The sequence below is a fragment of the Gouania willdenowi genome, chromosome 1 (assembly GCF_900634775.1).
Source record: "Gouania willdenowi chromosome 1, fGouWil2.1, whole genome shotgun sequence".
NCBI lineage: Eukaryota > Metazoa > Chordata > Actinopteri > Blenniiformes > Gobiesocidae > Gouania > Gouania willdenowi.
The window spans coordinates 7784358-7802178 of NC_041044.1; the positions used below are offsets into that span (position 1 = coordinate 7784358).

Here is a 17821-nt window from a genome sequence, read left to right on the forward strand (position 1 = left end):
ATACAGAAATCTGTAGTCCGCCCCCAAAAAACTAGAGATTTACATCAAATATAAAGCCAATTATCAATATCGAAGTCTGTAAAAGCAGAAATAATTGAACTAATGTGTGGACATCAACTGCAGCAAGTTTGGTGATAATAATAAACACTAGGCCAAAGATACATGTTTTTGTACAAAAAAGTTCTGGCGGAAGCCCACTTTGCCAAAACTGTGCCAACGTTTTTATATAAGTTTCTATTCAGGTCTTTACGGTGCTATGCACAATATTCATTTTGGTTCCTCTCTATGGTGCTGTTACGCATATGTCTAGTTCAGCAATGCTTTGACCAATCAGGATGTTTGACAGCGCTGCAAAGCTCAAAGCTTGTAAAAATTGGTGATATCAAATATGAGGGTGGGCTTTAGAACTGGCCAATCAGAGCTGGATAAAGAGTAAGAGACACTAAGCGCTCATTGGACTGATTTCTCGGCTGAGAAGTGCTCAAATGTGTGTAATGGCGGTATCTGTCTGACTACATGATTTAGATTTATCAAAATATGGAGTTTTATGCACATTGGAGCAAATTTTGATAAGAAACAACAAAGGTAAGACACAATTTGTCATCATTGCTGACTTTTTCCACGGTGTATTTTCTGATTTTGTAGCGTTGTTTTGGTACGTAACATACCCGACCTGTATATAGTCCTGACTTTCCGTTTTTGCATGGTCAGGTCCCTCAGTATATTGCTGCCCCTACACTTCAGGGTGCAGCCTTCAGTCTTAAGGCCAGGGTCTCCTAAAAATCTCTAAAAGTGATTTTAAAACCCAGGGAGACCTGGCGTTCCAGGCTGTAACCTCCAGACTCTGGAATGACTTGAACCAGTCCCTCTGTAAGCTTGACTGTGTGGACTCTTTTAAAAAGCATTTGAAGATTTTTAACTTCTGTTATCCTTTTTATGATGTTGCTCCTTTTGTTTTAAATCCTTTTTATGATGCTGCTCCTGATTTTTTGAATTCACCTTTGTTTTGTACAGCACTTAGTGGTTTTTATCTGAGTAAAGCACTTTATAAATAACTTACTTACTAATTTACTTACTTACTATATCAGTGGATTCATCTTGGCCTGTAGTTTCATGTAGGCTCTTGTTATTGAGCTCTGTGTTTATTTTGTGACTCACAGCAGTGGAAAAATGCAGATTTCTGCCGAGTTGACTTTTCCCTCTTTGAACATAATGGCTTGGTGTGTGAGCTGTGGTCTTTTGTTCTGAATGTGGGTTGGCTACAGTTTTAGCTGAGTTTCTTAGGATTACAAAGACGTATAGAATTTGTAATGTAATTCTGTACAACATTAACTCATTGACTGCCATTGACGTACTGTACATATTTGTCATTTCAAATCCAAACGTTCACTGCAATTTACGTATATGTACATCAATTGTGTTTTTCAACGGGGGTTGCTAGGAGACACTGTTGTGGAGTTCTCCCTTGGTTACCGGACTTGTACTGTAGTGTAGTGATCAACTGGTGCCCTGTAGTTGGCAGCACTGCAGCTTTGGATGAGAGATTAGCCGCGATGGGCGTATGTAGCTGAGAAGTGGCGCAGCGAGAGAGCACGGTGAAGCCCCGGCAGCTCACACTCGAGCAGAGCATGTGTCGACCACCGAGAGCATCGCAATCGTGAGAGAAGACGATCAGCAACCAAGCGGCCAAGCGGCAAGACCCAGCGCACCCCACGAAGCCGTACCTCCCCAGGGACAAGCCCATTCGCCAAGACACGACTGCACCGCAGGGCCCGCATGCAGGAGAGTGCTCCACACCACCCAGTGCAGGGACAAACACACACAAACAAAGCAACAGAAAACACGCAGTCCTCTAAATAGGGAGGGAAGGCCATCAGGAGATTAGGAACACCTAAGTGGAAACAGGAGGGATGAGAAGAACTACTCACTCTCTTGTGCGTACACACTGACAGAGACAGAGACAGAGGGGACTCAAACCCACAAAGTAATGAAACACTAGGACCTAAACCTACAACTCAACTGTTACAACAGTGAAACTTAATCTAATGTGCTACATGGAAAACTGTGGACTGATCATAGAAAAACGCACATGTGGCCCACCTGAAAAACCCTTGGTTGTGCAAATAATACCATTGAAGCTCATAAGAACTCCCACATAATGATCAATTCTACATCCTTCCTGACGGCAAAAAAGAGGATGAATTTTTTTCAAATTTACTTTCTGAAAGGGAAATACTGTTAATAATGTTTTTGTTGTTTTAATTTAGAAAATAAAGCAGAATTGACAAAAAATAAACAAAAAAATATCAGTTATTTATGCACATTTTTTATAATGAATGGGTGGGCAAGGAGATGTAATTGTCAGTTCTCCTGCAAAACATGATGGAATATGATATGATATGAAATGCCAAAAGCAATAAAACATGAATCAATAAAACACCCTCATCAACATATTTCGGGACAATATCAGGCATTTCCACGTAATTTTCCATCGGCCACGGGTGACCTAATGTGTAGCAACTATAGTAAATCTCACGCTAAATATCACAAGAGTTCAGTGCATTCTTCTGCCACAAAAACAACGGAGAAATATAAAATGAATCACAATAGTGAACTCAATTAACTGTGTTAAGCATATTTGGCACGATTTCGGGATGTTTAACAGACTGTAAGGACATTTGATGAATCAGAACAAAACACAAAATGGGTAAATTCTGAAACAGAATTGAGGAAATTTTGAAACAGAAAATCAAAACCTCTACATAAAACATGATTCAAAGCAGAAGAAATGACTTTCTGAGCTCACAAGCAGGTGTGAAACAGCTTGTTGCTAAAGCAGGTAGGACTATTTAAGTTCTATTTTTGGGTAAGGGTTATTAGGCAGGCCATTGGTTAAACTTGTACTTCAACGTACAGTGCAGTTAATCTCAATAACATGAACAGATCCAGAGGGAATACTATGAGATGGTAACATCACCAGACCAGCATACAAGGCCAATATAAATGTTCTTTTTATGCCTTTTATATTTGGAAATGTACTTGACATAGATATACATGTGTGGAAAAAACCCTGGCTTTAAAGCACTGGTTTCCAACCTTTTTTGGATAATAAAAATCATGTTTGTTATACTGTACTGGGTCAATGACGTGACACCTAAATATGATCTCAAACTCCATTTCTTTCAGTTAAAAAAGGTTTAAATGCATAAAAAGATACCAAACATGTAGTAACTTAATATATATGCGCTCACTTAGATTTAATCTTTTTTAATGTTACTTACTAAATTACTTTTTTAATTTATTCTGTTATTCTAAGAGTCAAAATACCATGTGGTGCAACTGTCTGCCAATGACTGCTGTTTTGAAAAAAATCTTTAAAATGACTCTAAATCTATTCAAATTTATTTTCTGCCCAATTTTAGTTATATTATAGTCCTATGTAAGATTTCAAAAATATTTCTATTTTTATTTCCATTATAATATTTATGCAAACCTTGCCTGATGATGCCCATGAAATATCATGTGGTAAAAATCCTACGTCATTGACCAAATACAGATTAGCCAGGATTAGTGACAACTAAGGTGTGCCAGCTAAAATATACTTTAACTACATTTTATTATTATTATTATTATTATTATTAATAATAATAATAATAATAACTAGATGTATAGAAATATATATGAAGTGATAACTAAACTAGAAGCGTGATTAACCAGTTCTTGCATAGTTTATTAGATCTCTGAAGCTAAGCAGGTCTGGGCCTGGTTAGTAGTTGGATGGGAGACCACTGAGAATACCAGGTGCCCCAGTGGTATCTGTCATTGTGTCCTTGGGCAAGGCACTTCACCCACATTGCCTAGTATGAATGTAGTGTGTGAGTGAGTGAGTGATGGTAGTGGTCGGAGGGGCCGATGGCGCACTATGCAGCCTCGCTTCCGTCAGTCTTCCCCGGGGCAGCTGTGGCTACAATAGTAGCTTACCACCACTAAGTGTGGAGTGAAAAAATAATGCCTTAATTCTGTAAAGCGCTTTGAGTGTCTATGATAAAGTGCTGTATAAAATCCAATGGTGTTTACTCATGTTGATGTAGTTTGGTTAGTTAATGTGAATGAAAGCCAGAGTCATGCTTGCAGTATGTGTGTGTTCATGATAGCACACCTGACTCAGCACGTCTGTTCTACATACTGTCACGTCCAGTCAAAAGCATTCTTTATGCACTTATAACGTAGTGTTAGGATGGTTTGAGCAATAATTCGTCATGGTTAGTGTGAATTCAGTGTTGTCACTCAGGTAAGCTAATTCTGTGGCAGGATGTAGCAGCATACCTATATATTTCACAATAAAAGCACCCTGCTGGTTTTGGCAGTTAAGGGATTTATTAATTGGCCAATGTTGTGTGGTAATGACAAAAATGAGCTAAATTTATTATCCTAAGCCAATAGCCACTTGACTTGTGGACTCATTTCACTCATTGGAGTATTGTTTATTCTCAGCGGTGAATAATTAAGATTTATTTGAATAAACCTGATATTTATTTTAATAAACCAGGTTGTATTCTTTTCTGAACTCATGTACTACTTGTTTTTCAGCCTTTTTTGGAATCGATAAGAAACCGGATCGAAAAGCAGAAAATGATAAAGCATCGGAATCACTAAATCCTTCTCATTATACATCCCTAATAGCTAGTAAATCCCATCTGTCAACAAAAGCTAACCATGCTAGTGCTAATTAATGCTATAACTGCTGTTTGATGTTTTTATTATTAAGATTGTTCATTTATGTTAAATTAAGATGGAAATAAACATCACAAGAAGGAGAAAAAAATCTAAGAACGATGGAAGATGCTGAGCTGCCCTTTGGCTGCTATCGCCATAACGACAACCTGCTTCCCCCACATCTCTGAGAGGAGTGACATTTCCCTTTGCCCTGGTTGCTGCTCCCCGCAGAGGGGCTCTGCTCCAGTGTGTGTGTGTGTGTGTGTGTGTGTGTGTGTGTGTGTTTGTATTGTGTGTGTCCTCATTAAAGAAGGATGGGGACTGCGGGGAGGGGCTCTGATCACACACACTATCCTTGTCAAACCAGACCTCTGCTGAGCCTGTGTGAACGTAAACACACACACACACACAAACACACTGCTTTCCGGGGTGAAGAGTGAATGGAGATGTGGAAAATTCTTTTACGATGTTTTAATATTTGAAAAAAATTAAATCATATGTTTTTGAAATCTTAATTCAGTGGCTAATACTATTTTTTTTTACCAACATAACACACACATTGTCCTCGTTGCTGCTTGTTGCTCACATTGAATACGTTTTAAAAAGCAGTGCTTTATATACAAGGTATATTTTTATATGTCCTATGTGTGGTGGCTTGATGCCAGATTTGGCAGATAAAGGTTTTTGAGGGTTTGTCTGGTGACACTTTTCACTATTAAACAAATTGAACAGATAATTACCATTAACTCTATTCAAACTTACTAAACCCCCTGGTTTGCTTAGCGTGGTTAGTTTCAGCAGACAATAAATTGTGTTACAGAAAATACAAATAAAGCGTATTTCACCATCTTCTCATTTGGTCTCAAAAAGTTACATATTAATATATTTTGGAAAGTTGGCATATTTTTGTACGCTCATTGTGCTTAAAAAGGTTTTGAGACTCGTGGATGTATTTGGTAACATCCATTCCAAGGTGGGAGCATTAATGGATGGAATGAGGGTCTGTGAAGCTTTCTGCAGCAACTTAAAACAGGCTTGAGATCATTTTTGTATTTTTTTTATGTGGTTGCCCTTCTGTTACCCTGAAAAATACTACAAACACAGACCAAACTAGAAAGTCCTTAGGCAAACCTTTACAAAAACATGTCTTTAAAAATGACACATTTAAAAAACATGTATAAAGAAATCTGTGGACTCACCCAGTAAGCACGACTACAAAGTCCATGACGTTCCAGCCGTTTCTCAGGTAAGAGCCCTTGTGTAACGCAAAGCCCAGAGCGAGGATCTTTATTCCAGACTCAAAACAGAAGATGGCTATGAAGTAGGGCTCAGTCTCCTCCTGTATGGGGGGAAGGACGTAAAGAGTGAGAGAGAGAAATAAAACAATATATATATATATATATACACTGTTACAATACAAGGTGATAGATGATAATGGGATCCCGATAACGATGCAATGCTATAAAAAACAAAGAAAAAGATTGCTGTTGGAAAAATACCCATGCTTTTATTTGACTTTAAAGTGTAAGTACACCCCAAGGTTTTTTCTGACCTGCCACTTAATCCAAAAATGCCTTGACTATGGGCGGAGCTCTAGAGTAGTTAAGACACGCCCAATCACAGCAGCCCTGCCTCCACAGCGCTGTACAGTTCCGCAGGGAACTGTCAATCAATGATCACGAAGGAAAACCTAGTCCCTCCTCCCATCTTTTATTAAAGGGGCGGGGCCAACAGTGACGATTAGTGACTTCACTGATCCAAAAAGACTGATCTAATCTCAGCCAATAGTAAAATTGAATTGCAATAACTGCCGTTCAACCCATAGAGGACAGTCACTGACATTTTACAACTAAAAACGCTTAATTTAAAAACTTTGTCTAAAATGTGAAAAGTGGGACAACTATCAATAAACTACATTACTTCAGACCTAATCATATATGCATTCAGCAGAAAAAAGTGGTTTTAGGCTGTACATACACTTTAACTCTGAACATTACTCTGGGTATGATATTTTCAACTAAACAGTAATATTAAAAAAATAAAAACAAACCATAACAACCTGCTATGTAGTAGATTGTACTGATACGATATATCTTGTGATATATTTAATATTGCGATATCTTCTTACACAATATATACATATATATATATATATATATATATATATATATATATACATATATATATATACGTGTGTGTGTGTGTGTTACCAGTCGTTCAGATAGAGGCGTCTTGTCTCCATCAGGAAGATGCTGCTCTAGAGCCAGGACGATACAGTTTGCAATGATGGTGGTGAGGATCATCCATTCAAACGGAGTGAGAGCTGGCGTTAAGGTTAACAATCACAGACAAATAGCACAACATGTGCACACCTCACGTGCACTGCACACACGCACGCACGCACGCACGCACGCACACACGCACACGCACACACACACACACACACGCACACACACGGCATTGGCATTGGCACAGATCAATGCAGCTTTCTTCTTCCTCTGCTGATGTATGTGCACAGATTTGTCATTCTCTTTAATGCCAAACTGTTCAATAACAGTAAAACACCTTTGACAATTACTCCGCTACCACCACAAATACCACATGTATATATTTGATTTTTTAACATGGTATAATCACATGGGAGAAGTACTGTACATCTATTTTGGTGAGTTTTTAAAAAGTTGTGATTTCCTAAAAATATTACATCAAAAATGCAGGGCCACATAGAGGAAAAGTGAGGAAACTAGTTAAAACTAAAAACAGATGATTGGTTCTATATAGTTTTTATTTCTATTTCCTTACTTATCATTCTTCTTGCTGTGTATTTACACTGAATGCCACTTAAATGTTGGTTGACCTTGATTTTAAACTGTTAGTACACCAGGGTGGTTCCTTACTATGTGTGTTACTGCTACAATTATGGACGGCTATCATTCATTGATTTAGAACCTAGATCCCAAAGCGGGGTACAGGTACCCCCAGGGGTACTCAAATTCTCATAGAGGGTACGTGAATTGCCTCAAATGACACATTAGCCTCTGTGAGACTACACTTAAGTGGTGACAGAGAAACAATCTCAATCTCAAAAAGCAAAAATATGATGAGAGCTACATTACGTTGAGCTAGCCAAACATGCTTGATGCCCTCTGCCACCACGTGCTGATGCAAAAGTGGTTTTTCTTATTTGACAAAGTTGCATATCACGGTTTCAGGGTGATGAATATGTTGTATTACTGCTATATTGTTATGTCCAATCAACTGATATTTGGGAGATTTAATTTTTCAAAATAAAATATTGTTTTGCACTTAAAATGTTGGTAGGCTAATGAATTAAATAAATCAGGTGAAAATTCTGAATAAGACATTTAATTGTGTTCCGACATATTATTATTTATAATAATAACCTGTACTTATCCTCAACAGGATAGGGTAAAATTCAGGGACAAATTTCACTGTAGGGACACAATCTACTAAATACAACATTATATTATTATATTTTTTAAGTGTGAAGGATTAGGGGGTACATGGCTTCAGGTTAAAGGTCTGAAAGGGCACAGGATTTAGAATCTCTTCATTAATCATTAGTGTTGTGGTACTCTAGAACTCTCTTGGCTGGTAGGTAATCACAGAATTCTTTCCTGGTCAGTTCTGGTCAGACTGCCCTAAGCAGGCCAGATACCATCGTACACTGATAGCACACAGCAAAGCCTATGCCTGAGGAGGCTCCGCTCTGTTATAACTACCGCTATCAGCAACATACAGTACATAACACTGAGAGCGCTGAACAGCAGCAGATTCAACACGCTGAAGGCTTGTGAATCTCAGAGATCTCACACCAGTCTGTTCCACAAAGCCCTTTGACATGATAAACCCTGTGTCCGCATCTGACCAGCAACCCTAAAGCTCGACTCCGTCTCATTCATCCAAACTGCCACAACATTGGCCTTGAGATCACATTTTAAAGGTTTTGGTCTTGTCTGCCAGACTCTGAATTTTCTGTAATGACCAGTGGAGACCAGCACTGATCTGATATTCTTCAACTTCATTAATTTGATAACAAGAAGCACTTGCAACTGTTCCTGATTAAATAAGGTTGTAATTTGACGTAAAACATGATTTAAGAATTTGGCCTCTATTGCTTTGAAAGAGTATGTCAAACATATTTGAAAGAAAACTAAAGAGAGAATGCTATTTAACTCTTCAACCTTGTCCTTTTTAAATAGATTTTTATGGACTTGGGCTACGTTGTAAATGTCATACTAACGTACTACTCATGCTAAGTCTGACGTCAAAATTAGTATGTATTGCATTCACATTAGAGAGTATGAAAAGATTAAGTACACGAGAAATACCCAGATGTGAACTATTTTTTAAGCACACTAGTCATACTCAGCCGCCCCATGATACATCGCGAGCGGAAAATCAAAATTGTCCCGGGACCGGCTTCAAACCAAAAATCATACATCCCCTTTTCAAAACAAAAGCGTCTCTTTTTGTCTTCCATTCGTTTTTTTACGCTTTTGTATTTACAAAAGAAAGAGCTCTTGTTTTGAAGCTAACCAGAATTTTTGCCAGTAGCACAATGACGGGTCTCTCAAAATAGTAGTAGATGGAATTGGTGACTTTTCTGCTTGAAAGGTAATTACTGCTGAACTCTGTGGTGAATGTGTTGTTCATGTGCACGCAGCAGCCTCCGTTTGGCTGCTGTAAGTGACACTGTTGTTGCTGCTGCTAGAATCTGGTGTGTGCATATAGAAAGAGCGAAGCGCTGCAGTAACATGCTTTTAACAGAGCATGTTATACAGTATTACTGTGATGATGCTGTCGGACTAACGTTAGCTTGTTAGCTCCTCTGAGGGAGGAACTTTGGAAAGTTTGGAGGCAGGGCAAGAGAGCAGCAGAGAGGGAGGGGGAGGGAGGAATCTGAGAGTTGCGGACTTCACCTTTAATGGAGATATTTAGCAAATTTAGCAAATAGGCAAAAAAAAATAAATTACAGAATACCATAAAGACACATGAGATGAATTCCATTCCAAGCTCACATTATTACACTGGTACAGTAACTAAAGCACTGAGGTCACTTGTTGGAGCAGCTAGTTTACGCACAGCACACCATTCAGTCGAGTGTGAGTGTGTGTTCGTGTCCATGTCTATATAATGGATGCTGGAGGGGCCGAGATGACCTGATAGGTCTAGACAGATCAAGTCTGTGCCTAATTGGCCAGTCATTATTCTGTTAGCCTCTATGCACACACCAGTCTCTGCCTGTGTGTGTGTGTGTGTGTGTGTGTGTGTGTGTAATGCTATATGTCTATTTTTGTCATGCTGTCATGTTCACTAAACACAACCATGACACTGACACTATGACCGGACACGGCGTGTGTAAGTGTGTGTGTGTGTGTGTGTGTGTGTGTGTGTGTGTGTGTGCGTGTCTATGCTGTCCACATTGAAACAACACGAACATTAATATCAAACTCTGGCCCAGCTGTTCTCTGGCACTAAGACTGAAATGTTGATGTTGTACTTTTTCATCCTTTTAGGAAAACTGTTTTATGTGGAGTTTCTCTTGAGAATTGAAAGTTCCTCTCGATCATTTCTTGTTATCTTGACATTTTTCCACTACCACATCCAACTGTTCCTGACAGGAAGAGGAAGAGGGTAAATCTTTGAGCAAACAGAAGCAATTAGAGAGCAGAACATTTTGGCCGCCACAAAATGTGAGCACTGCAAAAATGTGAGTGAGTGTTGCTCTCTTGGCAATTAAAGCAGCTTTTTGATTGCTATGAGCAATCTCCGCCCTGTCCAATACATTTCCCAACTCTTAGCATAATCAGTATATTTAACAACAAACTCCCAGGTTGACCTGTGCAATAAACCTCTGAACCCAAGAGAAACTCAACACAAACACTGCGTTATTTGGTTTGTGTTTTTGATTTGTTCCAAACAGACTGGTGAGACGGCATGGGCGAGGGGAGAATATGAGATATTTAAACATTTTGGATATTACAGTTACAAGTTAAGAGACTACAATTTCATTTAGCAGACGCTTTTATCCAAACTGACACACAACACGAGCAGTTAGGGTTTAGTGACTTGCACAACATCCCACATTGGTGACCCATGCAGACATCAACATATCTGTGACTGTTCTCAGTCTTCCAAGTCATGTTGATACTAGTAGTTTTGCTAAAGTAAGTACATTTGAAGTCTTGCTTGAATTTTGAAAGTGATGTTAAAAATATTTTTGGCGCGTTATCGGATGGACACCCGACCTAAGCCCAACATGACCCGACAATACCCGATGGGTCGGGTAGGGTTCAGACAGATATTTGGAACTGGTGGTCAGGTTTGGTCACATAGCATCCTGGCGCGTAGCGTTCTTGGCATTCGTGCCAGCAGCAGCAGTAGCAGTGAGTGCAGCTTCAGCGCTGCGGGCTGGACCATCAAGCAGAAAGGGACAGCTTTGAAGCCATCCGCTGTTGAAACTATCCTTTTTCTGTACAACAATATGGATTATCCTTACCTTTGATACGTGGATCATGGAAATAGATCCACTGGGTCTCTTGCGCACACTGCAAGCCTGTTTGTTTTAGATGTTCGCTTGTTACCGTATGCACTGATTTGTTCTGTTAATATCAACAGTTGTTTGTTAATAAAAGCGGGCTTACCACTTAAACAAACGTAAATACTGAATGTAATTTGTATGAGGAAAAAAAATAGGTTTGCTCGGGCTGTCTGAATATCTGTTGTGTTCGGGTCGGGTTTCGGGCTGTCTCTGATGAAAAAATGCAGCCCGATCCATACTCTATCGGCAGTGAAGTGCAGTCAGGGTAGGCAAGGTAGGCTGTAACTATACCCAAGGGTGAACTGATATTTCGATTATTTGTTTTAATTATAATATAATTATAGATTACTTATTTTTCCATTTCCCATAGCCTACAGAACCTATAAGTTTGAAAGTGTCCGCATTTTGTGCTTTCATAGCCCAAATGATTAAACATCCCTATTTCCTGGTACGGCAGAGACGCTGCACAGTCTCACTCTGCTGTAAGGCAGGAGGAGGCCAAAAGCACATTGCAGCTCTGAAAACCATTTACGTCCAAAGGCAGCTCTCTACGCTGCCTTTGGACGTAACCATGCTATGCTAAATGCTATACGTAAGTTCACAGTGCATTGAATTGAGCCAGCGTGGCTGCTACAGCTGCTACGTTCTCTAGCTAGTGGGCGGGATAACACTACAGTCATGATGACAGCGCTAGAGACAATAAAGAAACTTTATTTTGAGGAAAAACGACAGCTTTTAAAAGATGGGAGACCAACACCTGAGCTACCAGACCTTCAGCAAAGGTAAGGTCAGAAAATTGTTCATATTTTCTACAGTGAAAGAAAGGATTAGCTTTGTGGATGCTCCTCACTGAGGCTGTTCCGAGTTGTTGTTGTTGTCATTTTCTCCGTGTTAATGTGTTTCCAACACAAACAACAGATGTGCTGCCGTGTCATGAGATATATGTTGTTGGGAGAGTATGGAGGCGATATTAAATAATTGTTTATGTTTCTTTTATAGTGTTTTACGATGTTGATTTTGTTAGATGGCTAAACACTTGTTCATGTGGATCTTGTTGGGATTTTTTTCTTTCTTATTATGAATTTTATATTTTGATAAGCGCATTGAGATGACTTTGTTGTAAATTGGGCTATACAAATAAAGTTGAATTGAATTGAATTAACACTTGCCAGCAGAAACTGATAAAATTGTCATTGATGTTGACATTGGTGGTCTCGATTTGCAACGCCCTGCCTATCCAACCCTAGTGCTCACTGTCTATTGGCCAATATTGGCTTATAAATTAAGTATCAGACATTGGCCATTGTGCCGATATAATTAACCGGCAAAATAACAGTCTTTTCGTCCTTGATTATCATGTACATAGATGCGACATTGCCCGTGAAGAGGCGGGACTAAGCACAGCCATTTTGTAAGTGGGAAGCAGACTGCAGGAGTGTTTGTAAATCAACAGAGGTACAAGATTTTTTTGGTTTCGCTTTGACAAAAAGCGTTGTCTTATGTCTACATTTGCCAGTGAACAAACATGATAAAGAGTCTGCAGAATAACTGTATTCTATTTCCACTATAGAAACTAAATGATCACTGTAATTAGGTGTGGTTTGGGGGGTATCTGTATTGGGTATTGCCAAATGAGCAGCAAAATATTGGCATATCGGATATTGGCCAAAAATCCAATATCATGCATCCCTAAGGGGCTGGGTTAAGATGTTTTTATACTGATTTATTGCAATTTTACTAGTATTGTGATTTGATAGTTATTTAGAATTTTAAAGTAATTTTTTTTCCTCATTTATAAACAACGAGCCATAGTTAGAAAAACATCACAAATCACATGCATGGAATCCCGAGAAAGCAATTCAACATACATTAAATCTGTTTTACCTGCGTCTGAACCACCAGAGGCGTCTGAATCACATGCAAAGTAAAAAATATCTCCCTCATTACTGACACAGTTTGAGCTCACACAGTTTTGAAATGGTATGAATTTAAATCCTTTTAATCAATAAATATATTAGGCCTATTACTTTATGTAAAATGTATTTGCAGGTGGTCCCCGGACCACTCTTTGAGAAAGACTGTTCTAAAGTGCCAGATTTGTTCCTTGAGTTCGACACGTGATTCAAAAAAAAGATGTAAAATGAGTTTTACTTCATATCGTTGTTATTTTTTCATTGGAGTAAGCAAACTTTCCAAAGAGAAACTTTTTGAATGCCATCAGGCAAAAAAAAAAGGTACGATACGCTGCTGTGTCTGACCTTGCATACCTGTTTGCTTCTGCAGTGTGTGTGTGTGTGTGATTTCAGCTGATGATGGTGCTGAGGCTGTGATTTACAGAAGCTGAGCCTGATGAGGGTGAGGGTGGGGGGAGGGGATTTTAAATCACACCAAATGAAGCTTTATTAAATAAATGAAACTGTGCAGCACTTGACTCAGCATGAGTCAGTTCCTTTGTGGAAGTGACGCAGGCTGTCTCTCTCTCTCTCTCTCTCTCTCCTCCTACTCACACATTCATTGCTGAGGCATGGCAGGAAACAGGTCTGAATGCAGTCAGACAGCCTCTAAATTTGGACTTCAATTAGACTTAAAATAGTACGATTAGCTGCGTTTTAAAATACGTACTTATCTTATTGTTATATTACTTTGAATAACCATTGCTTAAATACACATTTGGCTCCATACACATGTGACACACACAGAAATGATTTACAGTCTTGTAAATTCATGAATTCCTGGGCATTTCTCATGCTCACACAAAAACTTATTTTATCTATTAAGTGTGTACATTCTGTGCATATGGATGGAATTGTATGATAACACACCACACAAAACTTCATCAACACACACTCACTTTCATTTTTTCTTACTTTTGGGACTTTAAAACTACAGAAATCTCTTTGCTCCTGTGCTGTTTCTATCCTCTCCCTCTGATTCCCGCCGCTGCCTCTCTTCCTCCCAATGAAATGCTATATATAGATATGAAAGATAAAAGGCTGCCCGTCTTTCTCTCTCTCTTGTCCCCCACCTTTTTGGTTTGTGATTTTCATCTTTGCTCGTTAGCGTCTTACAAACAGCAACGAGAACTGTAAGAATTTAAGCCTTCATCTATTTGCTCAGCCTGCTTTCGCTCCACCATTTTCTTTTAAAATCTACAAACACACACACACACACACACACTAAAGTACACAAAACAAACTGTCCACACAGTGAGCTGTCTCCAACACACACACAGACGACCACTTGCGCCATCTCCCATGATGCAACTGGAGGAAAGAGCCTAGGAAATGATTCGTGGCACTCACAATAAAACGCAACCTAACTGCAAAAGGTTTATAACAGTGCGTAGCATTTGTAGCACTCATTGAAAAGTTTTTGACGTGTACGGGCAGTATACAGTCCCATAACAGCAGCCCGTGACCTGATGGGTGGAGTGATGTGAACTCAACAAAAAGTGATGATGGGATATTTGGGTGTGTGTGGAGCCAAAAATAAACCCTTTAAGAAACTTTTGCCGCACTCGTGGCGGCACTGGTGTTTGCCATGTGTCGGGCCTCTGTGTAACCCCAGCATTTAAGGCATCACAACTGCACGTCTGATCGCAGCTTAAGTTACACATGATTAAATAAAGGTCAACGGGCCGTTTTCACCGGTCATGATTTAAGCACTTTTTTACGCGCCTATCTCCTGCGCGTATTCTCCAGTCCAGGCTCCTGACACGCCCACTGCGCATAAATTGACCCAAAGCAGAGTGTCAATGAAGGCGGTCTGAAGCCAAGGACATGGAACATGGAGTTTCCCAAACACTTTTAATATGACAGGCCGTCATTGCAAAACAATGTAACAGGAGCGGAAAACCTGATTTTATTGACCTCTTACATTCCTGCATTCAGAAATGATCAGTGTGCATCAGTCACCATCATCATCTGTCGTCAATGTTTAGTTATTTACTCTTGTAGAGGATTAAACTGTGGCTCTATGTTATATATAGTATGAAAATAGTGAATAGAAGTCTGAGGTCTGTCAAAGTTTTTCTTAAAGGTACCATGTCATGCTATTTTTCATCCATCTCCATTTGTTCTAAGAACCCCATAAACATAGTATTTGAGGTTTATTTTTCCAAACTCGCCTGTTTTAGCCTCTGAAAAGTCACTTTCTGAGCAACTTTACACAAACAGGCTGATTTATTCATGAGTGGGCGTGTCTATAGACGGGACACTGACTTCCTCCTCCCCGCACGGTGACGTAGGGCCAGAGGACGGCCCGCCCTCTTCCCACCCACTGTGTAGCCGAGCTCATGCTGCTTTATAAACACGAGACAGAGCACGGGGGCGGGGCGTTCACCGGTACATACATAGACCGTAGAAAATACATACACAGCACTGCGCGAAGGACGCTGAAATGCTCACCTTCGTGGGCGTGTCTGTTTACATGTCAATCACAGCAGAGAGCTTCCAGGAGGCGTGGCTTCTCCAGCTCAGTGCCGCTTCAAATTTGTCATCAAAGTGGGAATGAGTCATCGAATTGGAGCGAGGTGTTTGTGCTCGCCCTGCAGTAAGAAAGGAGCAAATCACCCTCTAACGAACGATTGAGGGAATCAATGAAAAAAACACTTTGGGCCCAAAAAGCATTTTTATGACGTTTAAAGCACAGAAAAGTTAACTTAGCATAACATGGGCCCGTTAACGAGCTGCAGCACTTCCACGACGCTGCTCCCACTGTGGACGGCATGGGTAAAATATAATGACATGTAACACATTTTGGTCCGTCTAGAACTGGTAAATGTGAACATATTAGAAATGCTGAAGGTAAATCCTTTGGCGTGCTTGTGTCTCGTGTTTTTTGCTGAGGTTTGCTTGAAATGAGTCATTTTTATAAAGCTCTTAAGATATGTTTGCGTAAAGACTTAATGTATATTGTAGTATCTATTTAAGTCTCACTCAGTCAGGTGAGTGTTTAAAAGTCTTTTGCTTAAAGGACAAAATTGTCTGTATGATTCAAGGACTCAAAGGAGTTCAAATATAACATTGAGTACAACAGTCCACAACACAGACTTCTTTGCTGATTTTCAACTTTAGGAGGTAACTTTTGCTTCTGTAGCTTCTTTAGTAGGTCAACCATCATCTGAAGTCCTGTGCTATTTTAACAATCCAGCCATTCACTGAATTATTAAAGGTGGTATGAATTTAGAAGCTGCAGAGGACAAAAAACCTTCAAATTATGCATTTCAGAAAGGCTCAAACCTCATTATTTTCGGAACATATTACTAGTTTTGGCAACAAAGATGGAAAAAAAGTATCACTATGAGTCCAAAGTAACAATAAAGTGATATGTGTGGATGCATAGATGAATAAACTCTGCATTGTGATACAATAATTATTTGGTTATGCTCAGGTCCGAGTTATTCTATTATTTAAAAATAAGGTTTTGGTTTCAACTGCTCCAGTAGCCCCGCCCATAATCAAGGTATTTTTTTTAACTTTCAGCCTAGAGTTTAGTTCCTTTTAGGCAACTTAAAAAAAATTAAATAAAAATGAAATGTTTAGCATTGAAATTGATCTGCAATGGAAGAAATATATTATCTGACTGTGTGTGTGTGTGTGTGTGTGTGTGTGTGTGTATGTGTGTGTGTGTGTGTGTGCGTGTGTATGTGCGTGTGTATGTGTGTGTGTATGTGTATACGTGCGTGTGTGTGTGTGTTACGGCTGGTGCCTCCTGGCCTCTCAGCCTGCCCTTCCTCTCCTCTCCTAACACACCTGGCTCACATCAGTAATCAGGTAGGAGAGGGAGGAGGAGCTTATAAAGGGCTGATAGGACCAGAAAGCAGGAGGCACAACAACTGACCAGCAGCAGACATGTGGGGAGAGTTCTTCAGCTCCCCACTGGACATCTTCGTAAGTTTGTTATTTTAGTTTGGACTGGAGATTTCTGGTAGTCCTGTTTTTGTGCTCCGGTAGTTTTAGTCTTTTGTATGTTTTTGTAGTTTAGAGGGTGGATGCTGGGACGACGGCCCTGTATAGGGTTGGCTCAGTGTCCTCCCTACTTTTGTTCAGTTTGGCCAGGGTCTCCAGTCCCTTTTAGTTTGTTCTGTTGGTACTTTTATTTATTTTGTTAATAAATACTTTTGATAATCGTTGAGGTTCTGTGTGGCGTCTTGTTTGTGTTGCGGCCCCTCAAGCCTTGATATCCCATCCTTGTGTGTGTGTGTGTGTGGGTGTGTGTGTGTGTGTGTGTGTGTGTGTGTGTGTGTGTGTGTGTGTGTGTGTGTGTGTGTGTGTGGTGTGTGTGTGTGTGTGTGTGTGTGTGTGTGTGTGTGTGTGTGTGTGTGTGTGGTGTGTGTGTGTGTGGTGTGTGTGTTGTGTGTGTGTGTGTGTGTGTGTGTGTGGGTGTGTGGTGTGTGTGTGTGTGTTGTGTGTGGTGAGAAACAGAGATGATAGCCCTGAGCATGTTCATGAGCCACCAGCTCAAATGATGCTTCACTGCATGGAAATACCAAGTGGCTCTAAATGGCAGCAACTATATAGTTCATCTATAGAAACATAA

At 39.8% G+C, this 17821-nt stretch overlaps 1 protein-coding gene across 31 annotated transcripts in view; it reads right to left on the reverse strand.

Annotated features, from left to right (window-relative positions):
• Positions 1-17821, reverse strand: part of cacna1ab (calcium channel, voltage-dependent, P/Q type, alpha 1A subunit, b) — a 191650-nt gene that overhangs the window by 135828 nt on the left and 38001 nt on the right. For all 31 annotated transcript variants that reach the window (XM_028446764.1, XM_028446747.1, XM_028446613.1 and 28 more), the window contains exons 2-3: positions 6927-7032; positions 5916-6055 (exon numbers count right to left, since the gene is read on the reverse strand). In XM_028446764.1, the coding sequence (XP_028302565.1) occupies positions 5916-6055; positions 6927-7032 (246 nt within the window). The remainder of the gene's footprint in view (positions 1-5915; positions 6056-6926; positions 7033-17821) is intronic.